Below are 18256 nucleotides of genomic sequence, written 5' to 3' on the forward strand. Positions count from 1 at the left end.
TGCTTCATGGGAAGTTTTTTGCAAGCCTTGTTTAAGCTACTAGGCATACAACTTGTCATGTCTAGAGCCTTCCATCTCCAAATAAATAGGCAAATAGAGTATGCAAATTGGACCTTAGAAGATATCTATAGATATTTATAGAAGTTCATCATAATGATTATGATGAATACTTGTAGAATAGATATTAGTTCGTTTTTATAAGATATTGGTAAAATAGACTAATAGTCCATAGAATAGTTAGTTTAGGAAGATGGATGGTTAACTTAGTTATGAAAAGCAGTTAATTATATGATTACGGTTAGAATTTGGAAATAGGGAGTAAATATATAGGAGTTGTAGAAGTTAGTCTAAGGGCCACAATGTGATAGTCATGAGTCGGGATAAGCTTGGTGCTACGTCTTTGTTTCTTTGTTGTTGAAGAGTAATGGATAGTTTCTAAATACTGTGAAATAAATCTGTGGAATAAATCAGAGATTGATTTATAAGATATTGAGTATGTAATTGGAGTACTATGTAGTTGAATTATTATGAGAAGATATTGAGAGTTTGTTATCAGACTCTATGAAAGATTGTTTATGGATGGAAGATTATGATTATTGGTTAATGAGAGTTATGTGTTTCGAAGGAAGAAGTCTGTGATTACAGAAATTATTTGAAGATAGATTTTTTGGAATAGAAGTCTATTATTTTTGGTGTTGGATGAAATTTATGTATTTGAAGCGGTCTTTTAAGACAGTGCAAAAGTTACACTTTGTTGTTATTAGTAATTACATTGTACTATTAGGAAGTGGAAAGTATTGTAGTATTCTTTGGTATTTTTAGTGATTCAGAATACGGTTAATTGTGTGACCCTAACAAGTAGAATTCATGTAGTTAGTCTTTCCTTGCAATTGAATTCACTTATACAAGTATATTCTGAAAGGAATTTATAGAATAAGTAAAATGACAATTACATTTTGGCGCCGCTGTTAGGGATTGACAATAACATTGAATGTTAGGAAGTAACTGCCATATGAGTAGAGAGGAAATAGGAAGCAGACTCAGTAGAATATAATGACAGAGTATGGTTATTATCAATGAAAACTTAACAGTAAAGAGAATACGGCAGTCAAAAGAAAGAATAGAGAGATTGCTATCGTGTTGTAATTTATTCATAGTGTAAAAATAATGGTTATCATATTGATATTATTTAATAATGACCTTAGAGAATAATAAGTTATTTTCTATAGAATTTCATAGTTTATAGAAATCTTAAATAACTTGTGTAAGTTTTATAAGTAAAAATAGAAATAGTAGGATATTTAATATGGAAGATGTAGAAAGATATGGATATTGATATTATAGTATTGTGGCCTTAGGCCATCTACGTGGATAGATAAGGCCAGGATAAGAGGATCTTCACTCTCATTGGCTATTGGTCATGACCAATGAGCTTCAAGGGCTGTCCGAGAGAAAACTGAAGGCGAGGCCTCTTCTTCGGAGGGAATTCGAGGGTTTAGAGGAGAGATTCAGAAAGCTTGTGTTTTGGGCTATAATTTTGGTGTATAAAGTTTGTTATTTGAGTTGTGTATGAAGAAGTTAAGGTTGTTTGAAGTTAGGCTGTGAATTATTTACTGACTATCACTCTTTTAAGCATACAGAAAGTTGTAGAAGGTTTTCTGGAAAACAAAAGATGTCGATGGAAAGCTGGTTTGAAGGACTACAATTTTTGTGAAAGGGTTGTTAACTTTGAGTCTGCAATGAGAGAGTTATGGCCGTTTAAAGTCTAGATGTGAAATTTGTACCTATTGTCACTCTTTTAAGCATACAAAGAGTTGTAGAAAGGCATTTAACAATCGGAAGGTAGAATTGAAAAGTTGACTTGAAGGAATTCAACTATTGTGTAAGATTTGATGAAATCAGATTTGAAGTGAGGAAGAAATGGCTGGTCGAAGTCAGAGCTTGCAAATTAAGGAAGTAAGTGAACTGAATTGTTGATGGTTATGTTTTGAGCCATTTTTTTTGAGAATTTTGAATGACTTTTGGCTCAAATTTGCCAAAGGTGTAGTTATAATATTGAAAAGCTACAAAAAAAAATTTCATGTCATTTGAGTATTTGGTTTCTAAGAAATCGCAAAATCAGTATATAGGTGTTTGTAAGTCAACATGTAAAGGCCGTGCTACTGAAATTGTATTATCTAGAATTTTGTAAAGAATCGACGGTTGAAATTTCGATATAAAAGAGTTATGGGTACTACCTTACTTCTTAGGTAATTTGAGCTCAATCTAACGGTTGGATTGAGAATTACCAAATTTTAAAGTTCAATGCATCAAAGAGATTCGGTATTGAAGGAATTTTGATATTACAAGGATTTTACTACCACAAAAAGGGTTTTGGAAATTACAAAAGATTTGGAAATTATTGATTGATTTTACTATTATCATAGGTCTAGTAATTATTATTTATTTCTACAACTTTTACTATTACTGGAGGTTTGGTAATTATTATTTATTACTACAACTTTTATTATTACTGGAGGTTTAGTAATTATTATTTATTGCTACAACTTTTACTATTACTAGAGGCTTGGCATTTGATGTTTATTGCTACTAAGTTTAATATCATAGAAAGGAATAAAAACAAAATTATAAATAATCTTGGAGTATTTTTCATCTTATGATTAATTGAGAATTTACTGTCAGCCAAAAGCCCAGCGCTTTTTCAAGACAAACTCTCTTTTCTCCAACATTATTGGTGCTTCTACTGAGAGACCCTTGAGGCATTGAATTCTCTACAAGTCAAGATGGAGGATTCTAGATTTGGAAAAACAAGTGGTGGTGGAAGTCAAAATTTTATAGAAGATTTTTTAAAGGCCATGCAAATGTTTATGAATCAACAAGCCGCAAATGCAATAGGGCAAGGAGCTACCAAAGCTTTAAGATGAATAATTAGTAAGATTGAAAGGGTATTTTAGAGGAAAGGATTTTAGATGCTAAGATCGAATTTACATTGAGAGAAGCTCTTGGTATTGCAAAAAAAGACTTTCATGAGCTCATTATTGATGTGATCAAAAGAAAAAGGTAGATGACAGCAAAAGCAGTAATGGTGAACGCATTAGATACTTTAATGAGTGAAGAAGAGAAAGAAGAGATTGGTCAAGTGTTTGCATTAATGTATGAACCAAAGAAGAAGTGTGAAGACTTTTTTGGTGAGTTGGATGAAATTTTGAGTGGAGAAATAGAAGATGAAGTCTTACAAATGTTTATTGGTGCTCATGTAAACAAAAGTAGAATAAAATGTGTATATGGTAAGAACCAAGAAGATGAAGAGATTTTTGAAAGAAGAACGACTCATGTCACAAGTATTAGAGGACTTGAAAAAGAGGCAAGGGTGGCATATTATGAAAAAAGTGAAGGTGAAGCATCTTATTTTCATCCATTTTGGACAAGAGTCACCATAGAAACACATGTCAAGCTTGGAGATTTGGATGAGCCAATTTTAGCTCTTGTGGACCATGGTTCTAAGATCAACATCCTATCTAGGAAGACTTATGAAAAAAGAAAATGGTCCATTGATACTAACCATGGATGGGTATTAAGAGCTGCTAACAATAAAAAAGGAACTATTTTTGGTACTTATCCAACAGTAAAGGTGAAGCTTGGAGATGTGGAAGTAGAACAAAAAAATTTCGTGTAAAATCAAGGAAGTTATCTAATTATTTTGGAACAGCCATACATCACTGCAACAAGGATGGAGACCAAGGTATTAAATGATGGCTCACACTATGCCAGAATTCGAAGTCATGATGGAAAAAGATCAGTTCAGTTTCTTATAGTGAGACTAAATCATGAGAGGCATAGAGATCAGCTTAGAGAAACTCCTATGAATTGAGAGCATGATGATTTCCTGGATTTTTATACTGCACATGTAGAATATGGGATGCCAAGGGTACAAAAAAATTATCTACTATTACATGCCCCAATGTACAAGGGAATGGTTGTAGGATTTAGAATTTAACTGAAGAAGGACTCATAACTTTTAAGAAGTTTGAAGATTTGAATTTTAAATATAAAAGATCATTTAAGAAAATTTAAAAATAATTAAAAATAATAAGTGTAATTTTGAATGATGAATTTATTTCTAGAATTGTTGAAGAAGAAGGATTTTTAAATGATATTTTACAAGTTTTAGAGACTTTAAAAGGGGAAAAGATTGCATCTATTAATGTGATGTTAGAGATTCACTTAAGAAGACTATATGAAGAAATATTAAAGACAATTGCTGAGGCTTTTGCAAGGTATGCCATTAATTCTATTCAAGATATTTATTCCAGTTGTGATCAGTTTCAACTTATTATAGAAAGTAGAGATTTGACAACTATAAAAACTCCTTTAGGACTTGTGAAGATGTACACCTTGTCTCAAGGTGCAACAAATTCAGTGGCTCATATGTAAAATGCTATGAATAAAATCTTAAGAAAATTTTTGCATGAGAAGACTATTCCATTTATTGATGATATTTCTATCAAATATTGCAAAGAAGAAGCAAAAGACTTGATTGTGGATGCTGATAGATGCAAAAAGTTTGTAATGGATCATATTGAAGATGTAGAGAGAATTTTGAAGAAACTTGAAGATGTGGACTTAACATTATCAATTGATAAGTCCAAATTTAGAGTTGATGAGATTATAGTAGTTGAATACTTGAGTGAGAGATATGGCAGAAATCCTATTCCTAAAAAAATTGATGCCATTACTAAGAGGAAGGCATATAATAGCATCACTAAAATAAAAAGGTTTTTAGGTGCTTGTGTCTTCTATCAGATTTGGATTCTTCATTTTGCTCACATAATTGAGCAATTTTATAATCTCTTGACAAAAGGAACCAAGTTCAAATGGGAATAGAAGCAAGAAATGGCCATGGAAGGTCTAAAGGAGATTTTAAAATCACCGCCAATCTTGAGGCAAGTTGACTATGATTGTGGAAGGCCAATTATTATTACCGTTGATACAAGCTCAATTGCAATTGAAAGTGTAAAGTGAGCTACAGATAAAGAGGACAGTGGCTAAAATATGAGAGCTAAACGCATGTCAAAACCACTGTCTATGATAATCATTACAAATACGGAGTCAATGAAGTTAGATATTTTTTGGACGCCAAGAAGAATAAGAGACCTTTGAAATGCATAGTTGTTCCAATTTTTATACCAGTCCGATTGCTTATCACCAATCAATGTGGCATTAGTAGAAGAATACATCACGAATTACAACCCCAAAGATGGATCGAGTATCGTACAATGGAGAATTATGGAGATTAATGAAACAATCTTAGAAAAGGTGTTATTTCTGTCCATTGAAGAGAATGCAATAGGAGCTGATGAGTCAAGTAATTTTAGCCCCGAAAGATTATTTAAGGCAGGTATGTCATCCTTTGAGAAGAGCCAAGGTTAGCAGACTGCTGAAGCTTTTTTACTAAAACTTGGGAAATGATTTTGTTTTGTAATGAGGCGGTTAGGATATTATCAACACCCCACATATATGTCCAAACAATTATTATATGCACTGGTAGGAGCACTAGAAAGGATGGTGTTCAATTGGGTAGCTTATGTAGCTACTCGTATTCATGGGGAGATAGGAGCTAAGTAGAAATTGAAAAAGTTCATATATTTGCTTTATTGCATAAAGTTGCAACTGATAACAAAATATTACATGCTCCATAAATCCAATGGACATCCTTCACAACCACAAGAATGCATTTTTTTTTAGGGTCTATAATTGTAAGATGCATCTCACCTAAGTCTTGTGATTTGCTAATGCCACCATCATAGCCTTGAAGTTGAATAGTTATATTTTCATCAAAATTGAGAAATTTACTTCTATCTCTTCAAATATGTATATTTATTGCCTTATTAATGCATACATAATATTATAATTGAAAAAAATATATAATTATTTTTTTTGAATTAAATGATGTCTCTTGAGCTAAAAAAAAAACAATAATTCCAATATTTACTATACCATTGTTATTTATTTTAGGACATTTTGCATTACCTTGCTAATGCCTTTTTTGTCTACAAGCCCTACAAGTACTTTTAGACTTATCAATCTTAGGCTTTTTTTTTGTTGTGGATGGTGCTTCTTTAAGACTTATTTTTTTCTTATATGCACTACTAAAACAAAAAATAGAAAAATAGTCTTTTCCTTCTTTTGCATCTTTTCTTCAAAGAGAATAGATTGCACTAAATTTTTTGTGATCTCTTCTATTTTTCACAATGTAATTGATTGAATAAGTGAATTCTAAGATTTTAGTAATGCAATAAGTATAAGAAATATCATGCTTTGTTTTTCCATTTCCATTGACTTCAATATATTAATTCCTAAAATAAAAAATCTCTCTAAGAGAAATCTCTATAGATTTTCTATCCACATATCAAAGATTATATAATTTTTTTATTAAAAATATTTCAATAATAAATCCTAAGGGCTTATGGATCTTAACTAATATGTCCTACATTTTCTGTGTAGTATTACATTTGCATATATGATTTAATTGAAAAGATTTAATATTGAGTGCAATCAATGTTGGTACTTCTCTTTTGCTAGATTTTTATTTTAGTTTTTTTATTAAAATTCATGGAACATTTTAATGTCCCATCTACATGCATATAGAACTTGTAAATATGCATGAATTGTTTCATAACAAATATCCATATGTCATAGTTTTTTTCATTTAATTAATCAATATAATGATCTATTGAGGATACAATTGTCAAATACAATTAATGCAATAGCAAAAAATAACAATAAAGAAATAGTTAATAAATAATCTACAAAATGCAATATTTAGAAAGTAAAAGTACTAAGCTATATTGGAGCAAAAAGACTCATCTTTACCACCACCAACAAATGGAATTTAATTAAGTAAAAACTAGCATCAATATAGTTTAAATTCCAATTCTAGTAGCTCCAATAGCTCCTTGACTTCATCAATAATCTAGTAGCAATAGAGCTCTAGTAAAAAAATCATCAAAAAAAAAAAAAAAAAAAAAAAAAAACATCTACAGAAAATATCCAATTTCATCCAAATTGAAATTTATCTATGGCACTATTCATTCAAACTGATGTTTATCTATAGCATTGTTTATCCAAACTAATATTCATCCAGCTCTAATACCATGTTATGAAAATAAGATGAAAACATAAAAGTAGAATGGATATTATTTGTTTCTAACAAAAGGTGCAAAAAGCCAAAAGAATGACGCTTTTGGTGTCTAAATTAAGAATTAGATAAGTTATAGCTTTTGATATATATAATATCGAATATTCATTAAAAAGATTCAATTCCTTTACAAACAACAATTGTACAATTGATCCTTATTGAAATGGTGTGTTGATAGTATAAGGGCTTTAGTACACAATGTTGTGAAGCCTAGTTAGTATTTTGTGGCTTGGGTTTTTTGGATCAGCGTCAAGCCGAGTGATTGACACCAAGAAAGTATGCTTAATGAGTTGTATGTGCATGGCATATATACGTGGTTGGTAGAAGTTAGTCCATATCTAACAAAAGGAGCCACGTAGAGAATGCACATGAGCTATGGTCTTTTTAGGTTTTGTTTCAAAGGTGGAGATTTTCTTTTATATGGATTTTAATCATTTCTATGCACTAGATGGATAAAATGTGAATAATAATAATATAATTATAATTTTAAATTATGATTAAATTAATTCTTATTTATTTATTCATCATGATAAAAAGATCATTTTTATATTTATATGTCATTAAATTAAGTGCATAATATTAAACTTTATAATGTAATTTATTACTATATTATATAATTTATTATTATATTATATTATATATTTATAATTTAATAATATATAATAAATAATATAATTAATTATATAATATTTTATTTTTGATATCAAAATAAATTATTTTTTATTAAAATAATATATATATTTTAAAAAAATTAATAGTGTATATATATATATATATATATATAATTTTAGAGAGTTTCTAAAGTGACACCTTCATATTATTAAAGCCACAGTCCATGTAGATATACTCTTACTCAACTCTCACTCTCTAAATAATCTTCCTTGTTGTTTTCTTCTCATGCCTCTCTTTACTTGTGTTTATCCTATCTTTCTCTTGTTGCTTTTTACTCATGTTTAATCTTATCCTCTTTTGTTACTCTCTACTTGTGCCTACATATTAAATCGTCACTTCTAATGCTTCTTCCATCCAAATGAGAGTCAATATACTAATTGACCTTCTCCAAAGTATCTTGAAAGGAATTATGAAGTGTGATTCCAAAAGAAATTACAATGAAAACAACCACAATACCTTTTAGGATGTGTCATTAACATTATAGAAGTGTGGCTTTAACAATATCAAGGTGTAGCTTTAATAATATAAAGGTGTGGCTTTAGCAATTCCTATAATTTTATTTGAACAAAAAATAATTGAATATATTGAAATATAATCAATAATATACTAAATATATGAAAATATTAAATGATTCCAATTTTTTATAAAATTGCTCCATCCATCCTAACCATCATAAAAAATAGAAATTAAGCATATTAATTTGACAATAATAAAAATATAAATTAATTATACATGAGTTGATTTTTTTTTTTTTCTTGTCATATATGTTTTGTGAAATGATTTTATTTTTTATTTTTTAGTTTAATTAATTTTACAATTTTTTTTCTTTAACCATACTTTTAACACAATAAGAACCAGCAAGATCAAAGTATATTTGGTTTATAATTTTTAAAATATATTTTTATTTACAATAATTACAAGCATATACATACTTATTTAATTAATTAATTAATTAATCACTAGTAATAGAATCAAAATTTAGTAATTTATAATTTTCTACCAGATTTCTATTTGATTATAAACCTAAAAGTAGAGTTACAACACATTTTTGATTACACTATACAATTTGTGCAAGTAAAAAAATCAATAGTTGATAAAGCTAATTAAAATTCTAATTATAAAAGAAAACACATTTGAACGTATGAGTATTGCATGCTTAAGGTTTTTATAATATATATATATATATATATATATATATTTATGTGTGTGTGTGTGTGTATAATTTTTTCTAACATAAACAAATCTTACACAAAGTATGAAGTTTCATTTCTTTTTAACATAATTTAAACGAATATTCTATTGGAAAAAAAAAGTAATAGCTGTGGCTTTTTCAAACTAATCTACAAAATCTATGATAAATAATACAGTATATAATTATTTTCATTGCCATTATTCTTAATGTAATATAATTTGTTTAACGCGTTCCCATCACTATTACACGTTCTCAGATCACAATACAACGAGAGAACGTGTGCCCTTGGCATGGCCCTCGTTGTGGAGCAGCCTGGAAGCTTCGTGGCTTGATCAGACCAATAGAATCATTTTTAAAGGCCACGTCAAGTCGGGGGTTTCGATGGGCAGCCTCCACCGTCGCTGATCACTCTGCCACGTGGGAAGTTTCGTGACCCTCGGGCAGCAGTTACGTGAAGAGAATGTTCAAGGCTCTCTGGGCTGCCTGATCCTCTGCCCGAAAAAAACCTTCATCCACCCCAAGAACGCTTCTTCTTCTTGTTTTTCACTTTCTTTTGAACTCAGGAGGAGGGGAGAGGGGTAATTCTAATGTTAAATTTAATAAAATTTTATTACAACATGAATGTTTATTACAACATGAATGTTTATTACAACATGGGCCAATGTTGATTGTGTGTGATAGAAGTAATCAGTGCTGTATTATGCATATATATATATATATATATATATATATATTAATGAAGTCGAATTTTAAATAGACCTAGGCTTTTACTAAATTGACTCACCATCAATAAATAAAAAATGACTTTTACATTCATTTCACCACTACTAGATCTGAAACCAATGAAAACTAACCACATTCATCATGGGTAAATCAATTTAGTAAAAACCTTGGTCTATTTAACATTTCTTTATATAAAGTGAAGCTATGAAAGACATCATTTTATTTTGTGAATGACTTGATTCATGGCAAGTGTTATAGATGCAAAGACTATATAAGTTAATTGATTGTTGATTGTTGTGTAGTTAATTTATTGTAACTTATCCCATTTTTAAGATGTTTTCTAACTTTGGGAATACACAAAAAGGTCCATAAATGTCTGTTGATCACTTTTTGTGGTTTCTGGACTTGTACAATGGTATATCTCACCAAAGGAGTCCACCTCCTTACGTTCCAAAAGGAAAAAAGATAAAAAAAGAAACTAGGACTTACATCCGAAAAGGTCAAACGATATTCATCCATATACACCATCGCATCGATGAAGCGGATGAATGAACTAAAACCAGAAATCGTCCCTGAAGGATGATAATGGACAGCGCAGCACGTGGTCGTGTGAGGTTCCAATGAAGGAGACAACGAGGCTTAGTCCACCAACGCACTCCACGTGTCCAATCGATGCCGGAATTCTGCAAGTGCCTCCACGTCACAGGGTCAAATTCCGGGTAACTACAGGATCTCAGACCGGGTAATACAGGGTCTCAATTGCATAAATGGAGCGAGGGCGATGGAAAGCTAGACTTGTCTCTTTGCTGCCGTGAGCTTGTGCGCCACAGCTTTGCCGTCGGGGCTCTCGCACTTGATGAAACTCAATCAAATAATCCTCCATCGCCGTTAGTCACTTGCCGCATCCTGTGCGTGTCGTCGATGTCTTGATCCCCCTTGTCGTGGCCTGAATTCCGTTTTTTTGTGCGAAATTGAAGCTCGGGGCTCGAAGCTAAAGCTGAAAGAAACGACGTGATAGAGTTTCGGTTCGGACTCTTTTTTCAGTTTGATCGTCGCTGGGCTGAGGATTTCGCGTGAGAGATTCAGCGGTGTTCGATTCCTGGATGTCTGCGCGCGAAGGATTTTTTTTTTTTTTTTTTTTTTTTTTTTCCTCTCATGCTTTCTGCTGTAATATTCGGGGCATTGGAGAGTGCTACTGCCGGCGAGGGGGAGCTTTCTTGCTATTGTTGATGGCGGGATGGTGCGAGAGATGGGATTGGTAGCGTAATGCCGAGTCTCGCGTTGATTATTGTGGATTTGAGGTTTTAGGAGTGCGGGATTGAAGTGAGAAGAAAGGAGTTGGCAAGATGGCCACCCAGACGTCGTTCCTTACGTCCCTGGTGACTTCTTTCGTAGTGTTTTGTGTGTTAATGTTAGTGTATTTTATACTATCTCGTCGGCCAGGAAACGCTCCGGTCTACTATCCTCTTCGTATCCTCCGGGGCGAGGATGGAGCAGTGGCGGCCAAACGCCGAGGACCATTCTCATGGATCACAGAGTCTTATAGAGCTACAGATGCAGAAATCGTTGCTGCTGCAGGCTTAGATGCTGCGGTTTACATTCATCTCTTCACTGCAGGTATGTCCTCACTTTTTTCTTGTGGATGTTGACTCTTGACAATTTGAAAGTTCACGTACGATTATTAATCTCATCCTGCCGAAATTTGTCAAGCTGGCTGTACTGGATGTAATTTGCTACTTAAACCGTTTCTACATAATAATCAATCGGAATGCTTTTCAGCTGTGGAGATTATTGGGTTGTCGGCGCTATATTGTATACCTGTCCTGGTTCCTCTGTCGTCAACAAGCAGCTACAATCAACAGCAACTCAGGACGACAGGCAATTTCACATATCAAAATTTTGACAATTTAGGGATGGCTAATGTCGAGGTAATCTATTTTTAACAGCTCACAGCTCGTCTCCTCTATGTTGCCAGATGTGGTGTGATTCTGAATCAAGAATTGATCCAATCAATGTTCTAACATGCGAGTGGCTGGGATTGTTGGACAGCCAAACAGCAGGAAGATATGGGCATTTCTCATTGGAATGTTTTATGTTTCTATGGTGGTCTACTTCGTCTTATGGAGATCGTACCGTTGGGTCGTGGACTTGCGTGATCGAGAAATCGCTTCCTCGAACGCTCGACCTCAACAGTTCACTGCGCTGGTTAGAGATATTCCGAAGCCGATGGGAAAGGAAACTCGTGCCCAGCAAGTAGAGAGCTTCTTCGCAAGAGTTCATCCGGGCGCTTATAATCGAGTGCAACCTGTTTATAACATCAAACCGGTAAGTGTTCGATCCCTAGCGCACATTCATTCGAAACTCGATCTTTGAATCACTCATATGTCCATCGACTTCACGGAATCGTTAGTTTCAAGAATGACGCATCTGACACCGAAGGGCTAGTGATTTGGGCAGGTCGAGAAGCTCTTCAGCGAACGTGAAGACGCTTTGCGAAAACTCGAGCATTCTGAAGCAGTTTGGGAGTTGTCAAAGCAAAAGGGTAACGGCGATGGAGAGCGGCCTATGCACAGGATTGGATTCATGGGCTTGTGGGGCCGAAAGGTCGATTCTATCGACTACTGGAGACAGAAAAGCGAGGAAATGAAACCCAAACTTGATGCCGAGCAGTCTCGAACTCGCCATGATCTAGAGCAAGATGCTGCGTTCGTCATCTTCAATGACCGGCGCACTGCCGCCGAAGCTTCTCAGGTGCGGGTCAATTTAGACTGCTGTTGTGGTTACAAAATGTCGCTGTCTGTGGCTTGAATTCACTGTCTTTCTTTAGAAGAAAATCTTGAGTTGAATTGCTGTCGTTTCTATTGCAGGTGGTACATGCACCTCACGCTCTGTTTTGGAAGGTATCGCAAGCACCCGAACCCGAGGAGGTTGTGTGGAACAATCTGCACATCCATGCATGGAATCGTGCTATGAGAAGAATCATCGTCTCAGTTATCACCTTCTTCTTGGTCATATTCTATATGATTCCTATAGCGTTCGTTGCGGGGCTCACAACCCTTGAGAATCTGGAGAAACTTCTGCCTTTCACCAGTAACATCACCAAGATCCCAGTCGTCGGAGCCATTGTCCAGGTGATTATTTTCATTTTAGATGAAAAGCTGGCCATTTTCGAAATTGTCAAGTAGTTTCGCTCTTAAATTCCACCAATTGGTTGTCGATAAAATGGTAGGATCGAGTCAATCAAATTAATGTTGGTGTGTATCTAATTCAACCTTGCAGGGATATTTACCCCAACTAGCGCTTCTTCTCTTTCTCTTTCTTCTGCCCAAGATTATGATGGTGCTGTCGCACGCTGAAGGTTTCCCGTCTCAGTCCCAAGTAGTGCGCTCTGCCTCGTCGAAATATTTCTACTTCATCATCTTCAACGTGTTCCTCGGAGTTACCATCTTCGGCGCTGTCTTCTCGAACCTCAGCAGTGTCAAAATTCTCGTGCAACAGAGCCAGCTCTCAGCCAACAAAGTGGTGACGCTTTTGGGTTCCAAGCTGCCTCCAGTTGCTAGTTACTACATAACATATGTCGCTCTCAGGTCAACATCATATGCTCTCTCTGCTCGTGAATCCACGCACCTACGAACCCAATGTGTGAGCAATGCTGAAGCTTTTTTACGATAACCTACAGGATAAAAATGATAAATTGCTGGTTTCATGCGCAGGTTCTTCATTGGTTACGGTTTGGAATTGTCCCGTCTGATTCCTTTATGCATCTTTCACTTCAAGCGCAAATTCAAGTGCAAAACCGAGCGGGAGCTCAAAGAGGCATGGGCACCTGGGGCTTTCACATACCACAAAAGCATCCCCAATGATTTGCTCATCCTCACAATTTCTCTCTGCTACTCTGTGATCGCCCCCATGGTCATTCCCTTTGCCTTCACGTACTACGTCCTGGGATGGTTTGTCCAGCGCAATCAGGTAAAAATCATTCTACGCCGAGCTATCACCTTTATTGCAACTATAAATTTTACCATGTAGTTGACCACACCGAGGGTGCGTCACCTGCAGGCTTTGAACGTTCACGTTCCAGACTTCGAGAGCCATGGTAGCATGTGGCCCCATATCCACAACCGAATCCTAGCAGCGCTCTTTGTCGCTCAAATCACAGCTCTCGGTTACTTCGGAGTCAAGGAGTTCCTCTTCACCCCCATTCTGATTATCCTTCCCGTCGCCACAGTCATTTTCTACATGTTCTGCAAAAAGAACTACTATCCGTCTATCGTGGTGGTGTCGCTTTGGACGGCAGCTGAAACGCCCAAGTCTCGGCCATCCGAGGGAGCCATCGCCTACGAGTATACACCCTCGTGTTTGCAAGAGGGGCATCCAGGCATCCGCGACAGGCGTTCAAACTTAGCAACACAGTTCAACTCCACAATCAATGCAGTTGTTTAGGCCCTTGAGCCGTGCTCCGACGGTCGATCAAAACTCGGTGCCACAGGAGCTCATTCTTTCGGAACACCCAGAACTCACATGTGGGTTCAACCCTGTTGTTGTTGTAGAAATCAAAGAAGTCATCAAAGAGCAAGGTCACAAATTTGAATTGCAAATGCACAGCAGTTCTGATCAAGTCTGGACATAGCACAAAGGGAAGCAGCGAAATATCAGGGGCTAGAATCGATCCCCATTTGAGCCATGGTCTTCTTCTGGTTGGCTTGTGCGGAGAGCACCTTTGCAGCAATCTCACCTTCGACAATCCGTGCATCTTGCGTTTCTGACCGACTTCTGACTTGCTATTGTGCAAAAACCAAGCATCTTTCTGCCTTCCGAGCATGTGAATAAGTGATTGTTGGTGGAGTCATGGGTGTTCTCGTCTGCTGCTTCCGGGACCATGTGGATCGCATCGTGTGCTGGACAAAGTTGTCTCCGAAACCGCCGTGGATTTTATCACCGACACTGTATCCTATGTACTTTGTACCCTTCTATACTTTTCACGCATTTTTTTATTTTTTATAGTCTTCGTGTTCATCTTCGGTATTAAGAAAGAACTTTGTATATCTGTGTATTAGTGAAATCGTTTGAGCTGAAGTTATTTATTGGTGACTTCAATTGAAAGTTGGAAAAATGCCAAGATCGTGTGCATCCGATGCACAACGTGCTTATATTGGTGTGTGTTGAAATTTTAACTTCTAATGTGACATTAAAGTTCATAAGTACTGCTTGGAAAACTTATTTTTATTTTTACTTTTGACTTAAAACTGCCAATATGAAATTAGATCATGGGAAACTTTGTTGTATTCGTTTTTGATACATGACAATTGAATCTAAAGTTCTATCTTGTCTAACACAAGCAATAAATTAAGTCTGTTAGGTTGATTTTTATTTACATGTAGTTGTGATTGTATGTATAGGTGAATAATAGTAAATCTATTGTTGTTTGAAGGTGATTATAAAAATTACACTTTTATAACATGAAACTGATTTTCACTACTATAGAGAATAAATCTCACTTTTAAGGCAATTGAAAATATTATTTAAGCATAGTACACAAAATTAATTAAAATTTCAAAACATATTGATGTAGAGATGCATTTGTTTAGTTTTTATGTTGCAAGTAAGATTGTATAATGTAAACAAAATAAAATATTAGATAAACAAGTTTTTCATATTTGCATGATAGAATTAAAAAATAATGATTCAAAGGTCACAACCAATCTTATAAAATACTCTTTATTTCTTTGAAATACTCTTTTACTTAATACTCTAAATCTAGGAAAATTTATACTTCAACAAATTATTACTTCTATGTTATTTATTTTCCATCTGATCTAATTTGCATTAAATAATATTTTTCTTTTTTTAAAACATTTTTTTAAAAAATATCTTCACCTTAAATAATAATAATAATAATAATAATAATATATAATATTCTACTCAAATACTTAGAAAAGATAATTATTTAATTGTGTGTGTGTGTATATATATATATATATATATACACAAGTATGTATAGTGACTCAAAAAATTGTTTCAATATTGACATATTTTGGAAAGAATGGTGTAATATAGATGAATTGTAGTGAATAATGACACATGGTTTGTGTAGCAAATAAAATATTATTTTATAGCTACCAAATGAAACTAAATTAAAAAGAATCCATCAAGTAATTGTGGAACTATGACCAATCCAATTTAGAGCAATATTGAAACAATTTTTTGAGTGTGGTATCCAATTACATATCAACACTTTGTAGGACCTTTGTTGGCCTTGATAACTACTTCCAACTTCATGGGCATACTTTCTATTAACTTTTGACAAAAAATTGCTTCAATATCATCCCATTTCACAACTATTCTTTCTCATAATTTCCAAACCCCTTTTGGTTTTATCTTCTAGGTGTTGAGCTAGCATTTAAGGTGCTCTTAAAGATGTTCAATGGCATTAAGATTATGAAATTGTGCAAGCCAATTCCATAATGATCAAACTACTTCCATGCCAATTTTGAGTTGTGCTTGGGGTCATTATCTTCCTCAAAAATCACCTTCTCGTTAGAAATGTCAGATTCCTCAATCCTAAGGAGTATGCTTTTTTCAAAAATTTCTACAAATTGCTTGGCATCCATCTTCCCTTCAACTTTTGTCATCCTTTCAATTCTATTTCATCCTATACACCTTTGTATGATGATATTTCCACCTCTATGCTTGACTGTTTTTTGGATCTTCTTGTCAAGTAAGAACTAACTCTTTTGTTTCTACACCCACTTTTTGCCATCTAATCCAAATCTGTTGATTTTTGTCTCATTTGACCAAATAACCCTCTTTCAATCCTCCACAATTTATTCCTTATACTTTAGAGCAAAATCCAAGCATTGTTTTTGATAGCAAGCAAATAATAGTGGTTTTTTTTTTTTTTTTTTTTTTCTTCACCACAGCTTTTATATTCCATATCTTCAAAACATTTTAAATGGTTTGGATCAACACAAGATTATTGATAATGTTGTTAAGGTTTTTAGTAGCCTCAACAACATTCTCAACCTTCCTAGTGTTGATTTGGCTAATAATTGATCTTTCATCTACTATAGTGAGCTTCTTTGGTTTACCTAATTTAAGGTTCTTCCTATGAAGAATGTCATTTTTTGCTAGCCTACAAATAGTAACTTTACTACAACCAAGTTTAAAAGCAATTTGGCTATAAGATTTTTGAGAATGAAGAAAAATAGAGATGAAGTTGTCTTGAAAAGAGTAGAGAATGGATCTTATAGTTATCGAAGGAATTGTTAAGGATACAAGAATCTGACAAAAAAATATGTCAAGATCAAAGACAAAGAATGAAATTGATAACAAAAGTTGTTCCAAAGACTCATATTTATATTATAATGTAGGATATAGAAGTCTATGGTACTTTCTATAAAAATTTATAAAAGTCTAAAAAGGCTTCTAGAAGCCTATGGAACTTCTTAAAATATTATGGAAGATTCTATAAGTATCTAGAAGATTTTAAAAGGTCCTAGAATGTGATAATTTGGAATATATCAATATTAGGAATTGAGATTAAGAATAGTATTTTTATAGTTGCTGATAAGCATTAATGATGTCATTAGATTAGTAACAATATAATCATAGTAAATTGATAATGATAGAATGATATAATGTTGAGTAATTGATAGAATCCAAAAATTAGATACCACACTCAAAAAATTGTTTTGATATTGCTCCAAATTAGATTGGTCATAGCTCTACACCTATGTAATCAATTCTTTTCAACTTAGACTTATTTGGTAGCTATAAAAAGTATACTATAAATATATATATATATATATATATATTTAGAAATATCAAATAAATCTATGCTTTTATTAAATATACTCTTAATCAAGAATATGGTAATCACAATGAATGTGGTTGGTCTTTATTAATTACAAATCTAATACTGGAAAAATGAATCTAGATGTCATTTTTATTATATTTTTTTCATGATGGTTTAAATAGGGTGAGTCAATTTAGTAAAAAATTGACTCTATTTAATATTCTTATATATATATAATTTATCAATTAAGGTTATTACAAAAAATATATATATATATATTCTATAATAATCATAAATACAAGTACATTATAAAAAGTTATATCTCATGTAAGATGTAATTCATGAATAATCATTAAAATACAATTGAAGTTAACTTGTATAGACTTATGTGATGATTTTTGGCTAATTTTATTTTTTTGAAAAAATCTTGTTATTATTTTATTACCTAAAAATGAATAAAATACATGCATGCCAAAAAAATCATTGTCCATTTATTAAGTTTAAATTATATATCATGTATTTTTTAAAAGATATCATTGAGACATATACACATGGTTAATTCTGCTCTTGGATATGAATAATTTCCACTAAGTGTGATAAGAAGAATAATAATTTTATTTTCCAAAGGTGAAGATCAAACATTATCAACTAAAATTTGACTTCTCAAATGCTATTA

At 33.3% G+C, this 18256-nt stretch overlaps 1 protein-coding gene across 1 annotated transcript; it reads left to right on the forward strand.

Moving 5' to 3' along the window:
• Positions 1–10587: 10587 nt before the first annotated feature.
• On the forward strand, positions 10588–15017 carry LOC112284026 (CSC1-like protein ERD4). Its single transcript, XM_024523499.3, has 8 exons — positions 10588–11402; positions 11565–11713; positions 11835–12110; positions 12243–12536; positions 12653–12916; positions 13065–13372; positions 13499–13754; positions 13845–15017. The coding sequence occupies exons 1-8, from the start codon at positions 11132–11134 to the stop codon at positions 14226–14228; spliced, it is 2202 nt and encodes a 733-aa protein (XP_024379267.1). The 5' UTR covers positions 10588–11131; the 3' UTR covers positions 14229–15017.
• Positions 15018–18256: the final 3239 nt, after the last annotated feature.

Source organism: Physcomitrium patens, chromosome 6 (genome assembly GCF_059467195.1).
Source record: "Physcomitrium patens ecotype Gransden chromosome 6, ASM5946719v1, whole genome shotgun sequence".
Classification (NCBI taxonomy): domain Eukaryota; kingdom Viridiplantae; phylum Streptophyta; class Bryopsida; order Funariales; family Funariaceae; genus Physcomitrium; species Physcomitrium patens.

What these genes read in the sequence shown, in the direction of transcription:
- LOC112284026 (XM_024523499.3), top strand. Translation starts at nt 11,132, where the DNA reads ATGGCCACCCAGACGTCGTTCCTTACGTCCCTGGTGACTTCTTTCGTA. An exon ending in TCGTCGGAGCCATTGTCCAG is followed by an intron (nt 12,917 to 13,064) that starts GTGATTATTTTC and finishes TCAACCTTGCAG; the next exon opens with GGATATTTACCCCAACTAGC. An exon ending in GGTTTGTCCAGCGCAATCAG is followed by an intron (nt 13,755 to 13,844) that starts GTAAAAATCATT and finishes CGTCACCTGCAG; the next exon opens with GCTTTGAACGTTCACGTTCC.